The 11,772-nt window shown below is 45.2% G+C and overlaps 4 protein-coding genes across 6 annotated transcripts; 1 reads left to right on the forward strand and 3 right to left on the reverse strand.

Annotated features, from left to right (window-relative positions):
• Positions 1-61: 61 nt before the first annotated feature.
• LOC114855676 (cell adhesion molecule 3-like) lies at positions 62-3,040 on the reverse strand. Its single transcript, XM_029151029.3, has 2 exons — positions 1,601-3,040; positions 62-1,517 (listed from the first exon to the last, which is right to left on the reverse strand). The coding sequence occupies exons 1-2, from the start codon at positions 2,388-2,390 to the stop codon at positions 1,126-1,128; spliced, it is 1,182 nt and encodes a 393-aa protein (XP_029006862.1). The 5' UTR covers positions 2,391-3,040; the 3' UTR covers positions 62-1,125.
• Positions 3,041-4,675: 1,635 nt separating this feature from the next.
• On the forward strand, positions 4,676-7,760 carry si:ch73-15b2.5 (rho guanine nucleotide exchange factor 19). 2 transcript variants are annotated; one of them, XM_029152059.3, is made up of 12 exons: positions 4,676-5,033; positions 5,139-5,261; positions 5,334-5,398; positions 5,485-5,783; positions 5,875-6,035; positions 6,118-6,270; positions 6,344-6,473; positions 6,558-6,632; positions 6,756-6,848; positions 6,938-7,086; positions 7,268-7,432; positions 7,504-7,760. In XM_029152059.3, the coding sequence occupies exons 1-12, from the start codon at positions 4,825-4,827 to the stop codon at positions 7,547-7,549; spliced, it is 1,668 nt and encodes a 555-aa protein (XP_029007892.1). In that variant the 5' UTR covers positions 4,676-4,824; the 3' UTR covers positions 7,550-7,760. The 2 variants fall into 2 exon arrangements, with proteins under 2 accessions (XP_029007892.1, XP_029007891.1); XM_029152058.3 differs by having other exon boundaries at positions 4,681-5,033; positions 5,109-5,261.
• Positions 7,761-7,798: 38 nt separating this feature from the next.
• Positions 7,799-9,545, reverse strand: cplane2 (ciliogenesis and planar polarity effector 2). Of its 2 annotated transcripts, none has more exons than XM_029152061.3 (5): positions 9,251-9,545; positions 8,955-9,035; positions 8,737-8,861; positions 8,481-8,620; positions 7,799-8,237 (listed from the first exon to the last, which is right to left on the reverse strand). In XM_029152061.3, the coding sequence occupies exons 1-5, from the start codon at positions 9,360-9,362 to the stop codon at positions 8,021-8,023; spliced, it is 675 nt and encodes a 224-aa protein (XP_029007894.1). In that variant the 5' UTR covers positions 9,363-9,545; the 3' UTR covers positions 7,799-8,020. The 2 variants fall into 2 exon arrangements, with proteins under 2 accessions (XP_029007894.1, XP_029007893.1); XM_029152060.3 differs by having other exon boundaries at positions 8,955-9,107; positions 9,251-9,542.
• A 396-nt stretch (positions 9,546-9,941) lies between these two features.
• LOC114856066 (heat shock protein beta-7-like) lies at positions 9,942-10,770 on the reverse strand. The gene is made up of 3 exons (XM_029151688.3): positions 10,614-10,770; positions 10,394-10,527; positions 9,942-10,133 (listed from the first exon to the last, which is right to left on the reverse strand). Exons 1-3 carry the CDS (start codon positions 10,648-10,650, stop codon positions 9,999-10,001), a joined length of 306 nt encoding a protein of 101 aa, XP_029007521.1. The 5' UTR covers positions 10,651-10,770; the 3' UTR covers positions 9,942-9,998.
• Between the last annotated feature and the right edge of the window lie 1,002 nt (positions 10,771-11,772).

Consider the following 11,772-nt stretch of genomic DNA (forward strand, 5'->3'; position numbering starts at 1 on the left):
AATGACTATTTTTATTGACAAAGACATGTTTTAATAAGAGTCTTACAACAGTCAAGTAAAGCAGTATTCACAAATACATCAAACTTTACTAATATGTTCCATCCTACCTGTGTCTCAAGAATAAGATTTTGAGTGAGAGAGAGAGAGACACACACTGTATAGTAATTTTAAAAAGTAATTAATTGCATTTTGTCTCAGTAAGACACTAGCTTATTTTAGGTGAAGTACTATAACACAATCATTTTTAACCTACACCTCAACTTCAGCTTAGAAAACACTGATTATTGCACTTCTTTGACTGGTGAGACAAAGTGTAGCGTTGTAGGTAATTGTCATAAATCCATTCAAATTTCATTTACATTACATTTTCATTATTTCCCATTGCATAGTTTCAGTGCATAATCAAAGGTTCCAGAGTTTGCTCCAGTGCAAAGAACAACATTCAAGCAAATTTACAAAAAACAACCCACACAACTTGGCCTTGTCATGGTAAAAAAGTGCTAAGTACTCATAATATAAATATATATATAAAATTAAAAAAAAAAAGATTTCAATTTTGACGGATGTCTGGCTAAAGCTAATGGCTAACAGCAGTTAAAACAACACTGGGTGGCAGGGAATGGACCTCATGGTTCTAGCTGGATAGTGTGACAGTGTAAAGGACCTGAGCGCACACAGCATCCTGGAACACAGCAGTAGCTTACCTCTGTGTGTCACTGGAGCACGTTGTGTTCTGTGATACACAGCAGTGCTAAATTCTCTTCAGTTGTGTGTTTCAGAAATACTGCTTTGGTGTTCTGCATTTGTCTGCGGGGGACGAATGGCAGTTCTGTGAGCAGCCTGTTTACCGTCAACGTAAGCAGTAATTGAAACATGAAAATATGAAATTGTTCTTAGATGGGAATGGCTAAAGTGGCTAAATGTGCAATAAGTAGCAAGTGCACTTTTAACACACCTAGATTGTGCAAACATGAGCCAGAAAATCAAAGTACCACAATGGCCCAAAAGTGGATTTTGCATGTCTGCATGAGATTAATGCAGACTAAACCAGAGCCGTAGGGCTCTTCAAGCACCAAACCATTTTAAAGTCTGATTGTAGTTCCATAAATATAAATGAAATCAGGCTCATACGATGCCGGAGGGCGTGGGTTGGAAGTGACCTCTTCTCTGGCAAAAAATGCAGATGGCGAGACCACTCCCCAGCAACGCGCGGACCACGATGATGGTTATCACAATGATGACTACAAGCATCGTCGGGTGATTCCCTGCGGTTTCCCTTATGGTGAAGTACTTGGTTCTGATGCCATGGATGTTGGACGCCGTGCAGCTGTAGGTTCCCTGTAGGTGGAAGGATGGGGCCAAAGTGGACCCTTTCTCGTTCAGATTCTGGCCCGACTGAAGGTCCCGCCATGTGTAGTCTGGCGGAGGCTTCCCTTCAGCAGTGCAGTTTAAATGAAGCTTACTTCGAGCTGCAACTTCCAACGTCTCATTTTCAGGGTGAATAAAGGTCGGTGGGTCTGAGGACACACAGGACAAGATAAATGAGTACAAATGAGCACAATCACCTGCTGATCAGACAGAAGCGAGTGTTAAAACTCACACTCCACGCTCAGTCTCTGTGAGCCTGATCTCACGGCGGGGAGATAAAGCCCCACTTGTGGAAACGTCAGCTTTGCTTCACACCAGATCTGAGCTCCATCATCGTTTCTGTCCACGGCCACATTCATGACTGATACCTTATGGACCGGGCGTGGATTCGATTCCAGAATGGGTTCCGCTTGTAGAAGCTTGTTGCCTTTGTGCAAGTACACGGTGAGGTTCCTAGCAGGAGCCACGGAGGTGATTTCGCATCGCACGCTGTAGTGGTTATCCTCCAACATCGGGCTAGATTGGAACATGTGCAGAGACACGCTGTGCATGCTTTTGTAAACGGTGACTGGTAGCACAACGTCACACTGGCTGCCGTCGGCCATCTTCACGTAGCACCTCGGTGACAACGCCCAGTCTACGACAGACTTTATTTGTAAGGTAACTTTATCAATGTTCTTCATGAGGCCTGTTCCCCCGGCTGTCGATTCCCAACCCATTCCTATTGCGTCCTCAGCTAATAACCAGCAGCTGACGGTGATGTTACCGTTATATTCCACCACGACTGCGGGTGGGTTCATCACAACTGGACAAGAGGCAGCGTTGCCCGTTCCTCCACACGCTAATAACCCGGCGACTATGAAGAACCACGAGGTGACTTCGCCGTCTCCTGACCGATCAGCAGCGATAGAATGAGCCGGATCCGAGGGTTTCAAAGCCCCGCAAGTTTGGCAGATTTTTAGGATACAATCCAGGAGTCGTCTGAGCATAGGTTTCCGCGCTCGGTGCTGCAGCCGCGCCATCTTTCTTTCTCTCGTCACCTGATCGTTACTGCACAGGAACGGAAGAACGTGGAAGTCAGCAGCGAGCGCAGTTAAAGGAGCAGAGCTTTTCCCGGTCGACGGGACCAGATGTGTTTCGACCCGCCTTACAAATCCATTGTAAATGAAGCCAGCTGCTGAAACCAAGCAGTTCTGTTAAGTAAACAATCGGTGCAAATTAAATAAGCAGGGATGTACCTTAGGCTAACACATTCATAACTTAACAACTGTTGTACCGTAGTTTACCTTGGAGATTAATACTAATACCAATAATAGTGTTATGGTATGTGCACATACTCATACAAACATGTACATATATTATATACATACACATCTATCCATCCATCCATTTTCAACCGCTTTATCCGGGGCCGAGTCGCGGGGCAGGAGTCTGAGCAGAGAGTTCCAGACTTCCTTCTCTCCGGACACTTCCTTCAGCTCTTCCAGTGGGACCCCAGGGCGTTCCCAGGCCAGCCAGCCTGGGTCTTCCTCGGGGCCTCCTATTCCTACATACACATATGCATTGTTATACATATCTCATACTACTTAATAATAGCCACAACATACAACACATTTCCATATTCACACATTATATCACATTGATAATGGTAGTGATAAGTATCAATAATACTTACAGTTAAGTTTAGAAAGCCTGTTTATCAGCTCAGGTGTTGAGTGTCCCACTACAAGGTTAGTAAAGCTGTATCTTAACATTGTTCACCCAAAGGGTGAGGCAGACGTTGGTGCATGAACAATGCCACTTGTGGAAGCCAGGGTGATGTGAGGGGCTCGGCCACTACGCCCATCCAGCAAGCAGAGGAAGGAGTCCCAGCAGCCAGGGAGCCCACGCACCTTCAGTTCCAGGAGGGCAGGTGTTGTGACCCAAGCCGCCCACACAGAACCCCCCAGGCAAAGCTGCAGCATCCACAGAGACAGCAACCGCGCCCAGTGGGGCCCAGCCCCAGTTCACCACCCCTACACGATCTGAGCGGGGCCGACCCCATTGGCCCGACCATATCCCCTGGCACCACCCCGGGCCCGCAGCACAAGGCCAGCCAGACCCCGACCAATGGTGGGGGTCGGTGTGACCGCCGGACAGTGTCCCCCCACCCTAAATGTCTATTGTGCAGTTAAAACCAGGGCCAGTGGGCGAGGCCACAACTGGCCTCACCCCCAGGCCCCAGTGAAAGAGCCCACCCTCGGCCCTAAATGTATGTGTATGTGGCTAAGTATGAGGAACTTTGGGAGATAGCCAGTTCTCCAAGGGGTCCAGCAGACAGAGCCATCAATGTGACGGCTCCGTCCACTGGTCCCCCCGGAGGGAGCCCCAAATTCCTGGACGAGTGTGTATGACTAATGCAATTAAAACTACAGAGCATCCCACTTAAGAGGAATGGAACCACCAGGGGGGGGTGCAGAGCCATCAACATCGCAGGTAATCTTTCATTTACTAGAGCCTGTTATCTTTTTCTATACACACATGTATGATCAAATCTAATGATGTTTTTCAGTCAGCAGCAATGTTAGAACCTGATCCTGAGGCAGGAGCTGCAGTATATTGACATAAGCATAATTAATAATTCTCATGGAAAGAAACTGAAATGTGTTTTCTTTTAGGAGCAACACAACAAATACCAAATCCAACGGCAAATGCAACCGTGGAAGTTCAGCGGTACCTGTCTGAGCCGTACCTCTGCAGAGAAGATCCGCTCGCTTCCTCTCGTCAATGTAGTAAAAACAAAGTTGCAGAAGCACTCACGCAGAAATCGCAATTTCACTATCACACATATTTGACATATAAAGGCTACCAGATATACATTTATCTACAAAGAAACACAATTACACATTTATTATTTTTTATTTGGCAATAAAACAGGGACTGTCAGACGTTAAGCAACCGCTTATCTGTGAGGATTTGAGGCCAGTTTGCTTTGTTGCAGTTCTCGCAAACAACCAGCAGATGTCTGTCTTTGTAACTGTATCAAATGTTTCCTGTGGCGTGTCCATTCCAACCCAGTTGTGTCAAAGTTGCTCTGAGATTCACGAGGCTTTGATTTCGCCATCTCTACCGAGTGACCCTCCCGCGACAGGCCCGAGCAGTTACCAGAACCCTTCATATAAGAATACTGTGGATCCTGGTTTCCATCTTGTAGTTTTTCAGACAACTCATTCAAATTTATGGCTTTGCAGCGTCACTAAAGAAGCCGCTGCAGGTTGCGAGTCTGTGCCTTTAAAATCACAGCTGCGTCTCGTTCCTGTGATTGACTATTAAAGCTCAGCGAGTAGCTGAGTCCATTTAGTCCCTGATTGCGAGGCTGAGGCTCATGACGCAGCAGTAGATAACACAATCACTGTTGCTGTTTCGCCAGAGCCTTAAATCTATTGTCTTCAGACAACAGCTCCAGGTCAAAGCACCATGTTTCAGTCTGACTGTGGCGAGACGGGCAACGGCCGAGGCAGTGCACGTACTGCTCATCACAACTTCACCAAGAGTCGCCCCGTCAGCAGTTTACTGTCGCACATGAAGAAGACGGAGCAGCTTTCACCTTTGTTTTCTCCTCTGGGGAAAGCGCGCGTGCAGGACGCTGGAGTCGCCAGCGAGCAGAACCACGCTGAGGACGGCAGGTAAGAACAAGCGGGTTGAGAACAAACCTATCGCACGTAGGACTGTGTCAGTGACGCGTCTCTGCCTTGTCTCAGTCCCTGTGCAGACTTCTCCTCCGCCCTCAGGTCAGTGGCCTCAAAGACCTTCTGGGACGTTGAGAAAATGTCCATGTTGTTTTCACCTCCTGGATTTGAGGAGAAAAGTCCAACTTTGTCCCCCACTGACAACGAGGCTCAAAGTGCAAAGGGGTAAGATTGGTTCCACTCTCCTCCTCCAGTGGAAGTTTCACTGGTACCTAAATGTGGCCTTATTGATCCCAGGGACACAGAACCGGTTGAGGAGGAAGTGCAGCCTGTGACGTTCCAGTCAAAGTACATTCAGAACTGTAAGTTTACCTTCGTCCTGCTGTCACACACACAGAATTAACACACATTCAGCACAAAGTACCCCATGTTCTCCTTTGCTTTGCAGTCCCACTGTATCAGGACTACTGTCTGCGGGCTCTGAAAGACGATCTGAACCGGCTCAGCAAGAGTCTGGTGTCTGAACTGATCACACCCCTGTACCTACAGGGGCTGCAGTTTCCTCGTAGCAGCGCTAGCGCCTCCGAGACGCCGCCCCCTAAAGCGCGTTCTGCTGAGGCGGCGCCGTTCTCCTCTCCAAGCACCCCGATCAGGGTGACCCCATGCGCCCTCTGGCAAGACCTGGAGGAGGTGAAGGCCTCTGGTCTGCTCAGGGGCTTGACCAGCAGACAGATTCACCTTCAGGAGGTGAACTAGTCAGGTTTCACTCTATTAAAAATTTGAAAGTCCCTGAATGTGTGTCAAAGGTGTGATTCCATCTCTCCTCTTGTTCCACTAGTGTATGTTTGAGGTGATCAGCTCTGAAGCCTCCTACTTGAAGAGCCTTGAAGTGGCCGTCAATCACTTCTATGCATCGAAGGCGCTGGAGCAAACGCTGTCCCACAGGGAGCATCACATTCTGTTTTCCAACATTCGTCGTGTGATGGCAGCCAGTGAAAAGTGACGGCTCCGTGTGCATTGAGGGACGCTTCCTGTCTGCGTGTGCTCTATGAATGTTAATGTCGCTCTCTTTTCCTTCTAGGTTCTTCGTGGACCTGGAGATGCACCTCGGCGAGCGCGTGTTAATGTCTCAGGTTGGCGACATCGTGCTCAGACACTGCCCAGAGTTTCACGCGCTGTATGTGCCGTATGTGACCAACATGATGTACCAGGAAGCCCTCCTCAACCAGCTGCTGTGAGTCTCTGTCCCGCGGTGGTGCTGGCATCAGCGGCTGCCGGGACGCCTCGTTCATGTTGTGTTTTTCCAGGCATCAGAACAGACACTTTGCGTGTTTGCTGAAGAAGCTGGAGCATGACCCCGTTTGCCAAAGGCAGAGCCTCAAGTCGTTCCTCGTCCTTCCCTTCCAGAGGGTCACGCGTATTAAGCTTCTACTGGAGGTGGGTGCGGATAAAGTGGAATTCCTTGTGCCACGTTGTGAAGGTCTAATAAGGATTGTGTTTTGGTTTTACGTTCATTTTAAGAACATCCTGAAACTCACTGACCAGGATTCTGACGCTCGTTCAAGTCTTGAAAAAGCCATTCGAGCCGTTCATGAGGTAATTCTGTTTCAGCTCTACAGTGGAACAAATGATCAATAGTCTTGATCTTGAATGTACAACCAATGGTTAAGACCTATAATGACACTGCTGCCTTCTGTTCTTCCTGGTTTCCGTCGCCAGATAGTGACAGACTGTGACAACAAAGTCCGACAAATGAAACAAATTGAGGAGCTGGTTTGTCTGAAAGCTCTGCTGGATTTTGACAAAGTTAAGGTGATTTTCTTATTTTTTAATAGATGTGATGGGCTTGATTTGGGCAGTTAACCTGCAGACTGACTCAAACTGAATCTGTCTCCATCCAGTCTATCCCTTTAGTTGTGAGCAGACGGTTCTTGGTTCACCAGGGTCCTATGAGACAGAAGATGGTGGGGAGCACTTCGAACTCCAAGATGTCATTTACCAACATCTACCTCCACCTTTTCAATGACCTTTTGATCATCTCCTTAAAAAAGTATGAACTACTCTTTTTTTTTTTTTTGTGAATTGGGCAAATGTTTACAATTTGAACTAAATTGTTTCTGAAGGGCTGGTTTCCTTTTAAATATCCATGTGATGTAAATCACTCATTTCCTATTTGAAAAACGTGTTTGCCGTAAACTGAACTGCAGTGACTCTCTCTGCATCGCGTTCAGGGATCAGAGGTTCAAGGTTGTGGATCATGCAGAATTCCCTACACACGTCCACACGGAGAATCTGAAGACTGGGTTCCTGAGTCTGCCTCCAGAGTCCTTCCTGCTACGTCTCTCTCGGAGTCAAACAGGACTCCCAACAGCCATGATACTGGTTGCACACACAAAGTGAGACCACATGCTTTATAAGGACACACACCAAATGTAATTCCTGTTAATTTCCTTTTCTTTGGTTACAGGTCAGAGAGAGAGACTTGGATGAAGGTCCTGTCACAAAAACACTGACGGGAACAATATTCTGATTATTTTATCTTGCACGAGAATAATAGTTAAATAATGGCAATGGTAATTTACGCATCTGGTGCTTATGTTAATTTAATGACACAATGTTCTTAATATAGAATGCATGTAAATGGCACTAAAGTTTTCACAAGGTCTTTTTTTTTCTAATTTAGGGTATTTTTTAAACTTGTATTAAAATATTGGCATGTTTTTAGCATTGTGTCCTTTTTTTAATTCTTATCAGGAAATAGATTTGACTCTAACACCAGTTTAATCAATAAAAGGTAATGAGTGCTGTCAGAAGATGAGAATACAGATTTTCATGAGTCACTAATCAACATTGAGAACTGCAATGATGGGTTCTGATGTCGCAATGGTGATGACCACTGGTATTCTGCATTTAAAGACATTCTTGTGATCTCAACGGCCGACACCTTCAGGAATAACTTCAACTATCTAGAAATGTGATCACTATCAAAGCAAAGTCACTGTCTCTTGCTGGAGACCGACTGATCCGGCTGTAACACAGTCGTGATGCCACAGCTGCTCTGCCAGGCAGTTGAGGAGGGGGGACACGTCATCCAGCCCGTTGCTGACCTCACCACCCACACGCAGCACAGGTAAGCGCCACGTCTCCTGGAAGTCCCTCACGTCTCTCTGTGCCACATCACAGTGCATAAACAGATCAAATCTGGACAAAAGGTTCAGGGAAAAAAAACTGCGGCTACAGTGATTTAGGTAAAACATGGAATGTGTTGATGTTCTCTTTAGTATACTTAAATGTTTGGTGTAAATGGTAATAACGCATTAGTCATGCTTATATATAGAATTAACTGATTTTGTGCTTTGAAAAATCAAAGCACAAAATCAGTTTTGAGATTTAGCACAAGTCCTTTAAATATTTAATATAACTATCATGAATGAATAAGGATACTTGGTTCCAACCACCAGTTTTACAAGTCGACCTGCAGACTCCTCAGTCCACTTAGAAATCTGATTTGGCAAATCATCAAAGGAGGTTCTGTCGGTGAACGAAAACAGGAAAAGCACAGCGTCCACCTGCTCCTTACAGGACTGGAAAACACACGACACAAAGAGGTTTCAGACCTGGTGTTGGTGAATTTATTTTTAATTCTTTATCATTAGTTAATCACTGAATACAATGGGTTGAATTTGTGTTTTATACGTACTGGAAGCAAATGGTCAAATCTCCGCAGGGCATTCTCTCCACAGTCCCACAGCTGCAGGCGGAGGAACAGCACTCTGCCACTGTCCCTCAGCTTCACGGGCCAAAACACCACTGTTGTCTCAACACCTTCAAGGGTAGAAGATAAACTAGTATCTGTAATATGTCACTAAAAAAACAGTTTAGCTCCATACATGAGTTATTAACAAAGCAGGGACCTACCTGTGGTCTCATAGTGCACGTTAGGAATATTCCGCCCAGTAAGACGAGCAGCAAGAGCAGTTTTCCCAACTCCACTCTTGCCTGTGAGAAAAATTTTATAATGAACTGTGTCCACAGCTACATGTGGAGGCATCACCGGAGACTCCAACAGGCCTGCGCAGTATTAAGAATTAAATGAGTGTTTTTTTTCACTGTGATGCTTGTCATTAGATAATTCAGCACATTCTCAGTTCATCACTGTTAAAAAAACAAGATCAAAAACATTCGAACCCGAAAGGTACGATTGTTTTTCATACCAAATATTTTTCGTTTTTTCCTGTGTAGGATCTTGTTGAAATATTCTTTTCCGTCTTTACATCGATGCCAGTCAGATACTACGACTGAGCCGGTAGCAGGATTTTGGCTCATGTTGGCTAATAATAGGTTACTTTGCCCAACGGCTCTCAGATCACTGTTGATAGGTAGCCATGCTAACAACGGTAAGTTGTTTTTGTTACTATCAATGAGTCGCAACCGGCTTTATTAAGAACAATGCGTTTTAAAATCATCTGTAGTCGCTAAAAAAACACGTCTAGCACTAGCAGCTATCAACTTCCGTAAACTTAAGCGTCTCTTGACAACGGCCTACGTCACTTCCGTTTGTGTTGCCTTCATGCACTACAAATACTATTGTTATCGAAAATTTTAATAATATAGATTGAATTTGATTACATGAAACACAACGAGACGAGTGTTTTTTTAAGGACTGTTGTCTTGTGTGTATTAAAGGTCTCGTTATAATTCTATACTTTTCGCTTTAAAGAAAATAAAGCCAGGAGGCCTTGTGTTTCACTTCCAGACTGGACATTGCCATATTTCCGATGCTACGTAAACTGTTTAGTCACATATTTCTTAATGACCTCTAGAGGTCGCTGAACGCCGGAGTTCTACAGATTTAGGGTTAGAGTCACTGGTGTGGTGTTGCGGGAATAAAGACGAAAGGAAAAACACCGACTATGTTTTACTTTAAAATAAGAAACAGAGGGACAAAACATCACAACCTTTTTAACATATCTTATGGGCACTGATGGTCAGGAGCCCACTGCCCTCTGTCAACAGAGTCAGAGACATAGGGTCCATATCTGATGGAAGTTTGCATCTGTGGGAAAATGTGTTTATGACGGAGCCATCTTCTCCCAGCTGCATGACAAGACACAAAACGTGAGAAATTAGTTATTTCACTTTGGCCCATGTGTAATGATAATTAAACCTTTACAAGGGTCGAACATTTATAATACCTCCCAAGGCAGGATGTGCTTTTTACTGCTAGTTTTATTTCATTTAGCCCAAGAGAGAGACACAAATGATACGTTAGGATTTGAAAGTTTTATGAAGTAACATCCTTTAACGCCAGCATCTGTGCTTTAGTAGTTTCTTTGCCTTCTGACTGTATGACTCACCTTCTCAGCACGAACCTCTATGAGGTTGTTAGAGGATGTGACGATAACGTCCTCTGGGGAAAATTCACTCACATCAAGTGTGAACTGGAAGACATCCCCGACGACCTGAATCCTTCCTGTCGGATATGGATGACCTAAAACATTTCAAACATGATGCGTTTTGTTAATCATGCATGACGTCATATGGTCCTTTGTTCGCCTGTAAAGTTGGCTTCTCTACTTGTTTGCAGGGATGGTGGTCCTCCAGCTTCCTCCATGCAGGCTGCACAGGTGGGTTGCTTCTTGACCGGTGTCGGCTCACAATCCAGCAAAGCAGAGGTTTAATAAGGTCTTTACGCATCCAATAAAACCTCTGACTTTTATAGGCTACTGAGCGCTGGTGGGAGTCACTGGGCGTGGGAGTGGATGTGATGTGATCGGACCTCCTGATGATTCCCCTGAGTTGGAACATGACACAGAATCTAGACATTTAATGTGTTGGAACTGTTTGTGAACCGTTGTCAAGGGGTCCTGCATTTCGAGCCGCACCCTTGGCTGGGAGCGAGAGTGTTTGTGTTAGTGTGAGAACGGGTGCGGAGAGGAAGGAATAATTATCACCTGTGATATTAAATGAACTGTAACCCTCAAGCTTAATACCAGCAATACAATACGGTGCTACTCAAGTGCCTTTTAGGAAACCTTTGTGTTAATGAGCCTTTTAATGTTAAGTCAAATGGATCTGCTACTGTGCCAACAGGTTTCCTCTGTAAACCTCACGCAGGTTAAACATCATGTCTGAGTGGCAGCTCGGTGATGAAGCACAGTTGTGTGTACGTGTGAAATTCTGCTTCGCTTTGGCAAAGTCACAGAGGTTGATGAGTGGCATCTGGGCGACATCCTTCACCAAAACAGGCCTACTGCTCTGCTGCGAGCTGGAAGGAAAGCAGAGGTTCAAGGTAAAGTCCAAAGCCACGGTTTTGTGTGGCAGCTAATGAACCTGGATACGAAGGATCTGTCATGATCAGTAAAGTCTATTAGAGTGTTTGTAGGATTCACATGTAAAGACGTATGGTAAGTATAGCATCATAGTCTCAGATGCAGTGATATGAATAGGGTTGGGGTGCTTGGTGGGTTTGTTAGTGTTTTTTGCTCATTTGCTCACAATAAGCAAAGAAATGTAGTCTCTTTAGTCTGAATAAAATGAAATAATAATGAGACGATGGCTCCAGATTGTTAAAAACGCTTCAAACCGACGCTAAACAGTGTTATCAGATTACACAGTAACTGGAACAATAAATGTCAAAGTCACAACAAAGCTGCAGATTAACAGGAGTAGATCATGTAATAGAGATGTTTCAATCCGAAACAAAGTGTGGAACCAGTCACAGGCAGCGCTCTTC

Source organism: Betta splendens, chromosome 5 (genome assembly GCF_900634795.4).
Source record: "Betta splendens chromosome 5, fBetSpl5.4, whole genome shotgun sequence".
Lineage (NCBI taxonomy): Eukaryota > Metazoa > Chordata > Actinopteri > Anabantiformes > Osphronemidae > Betta > Betta splendens.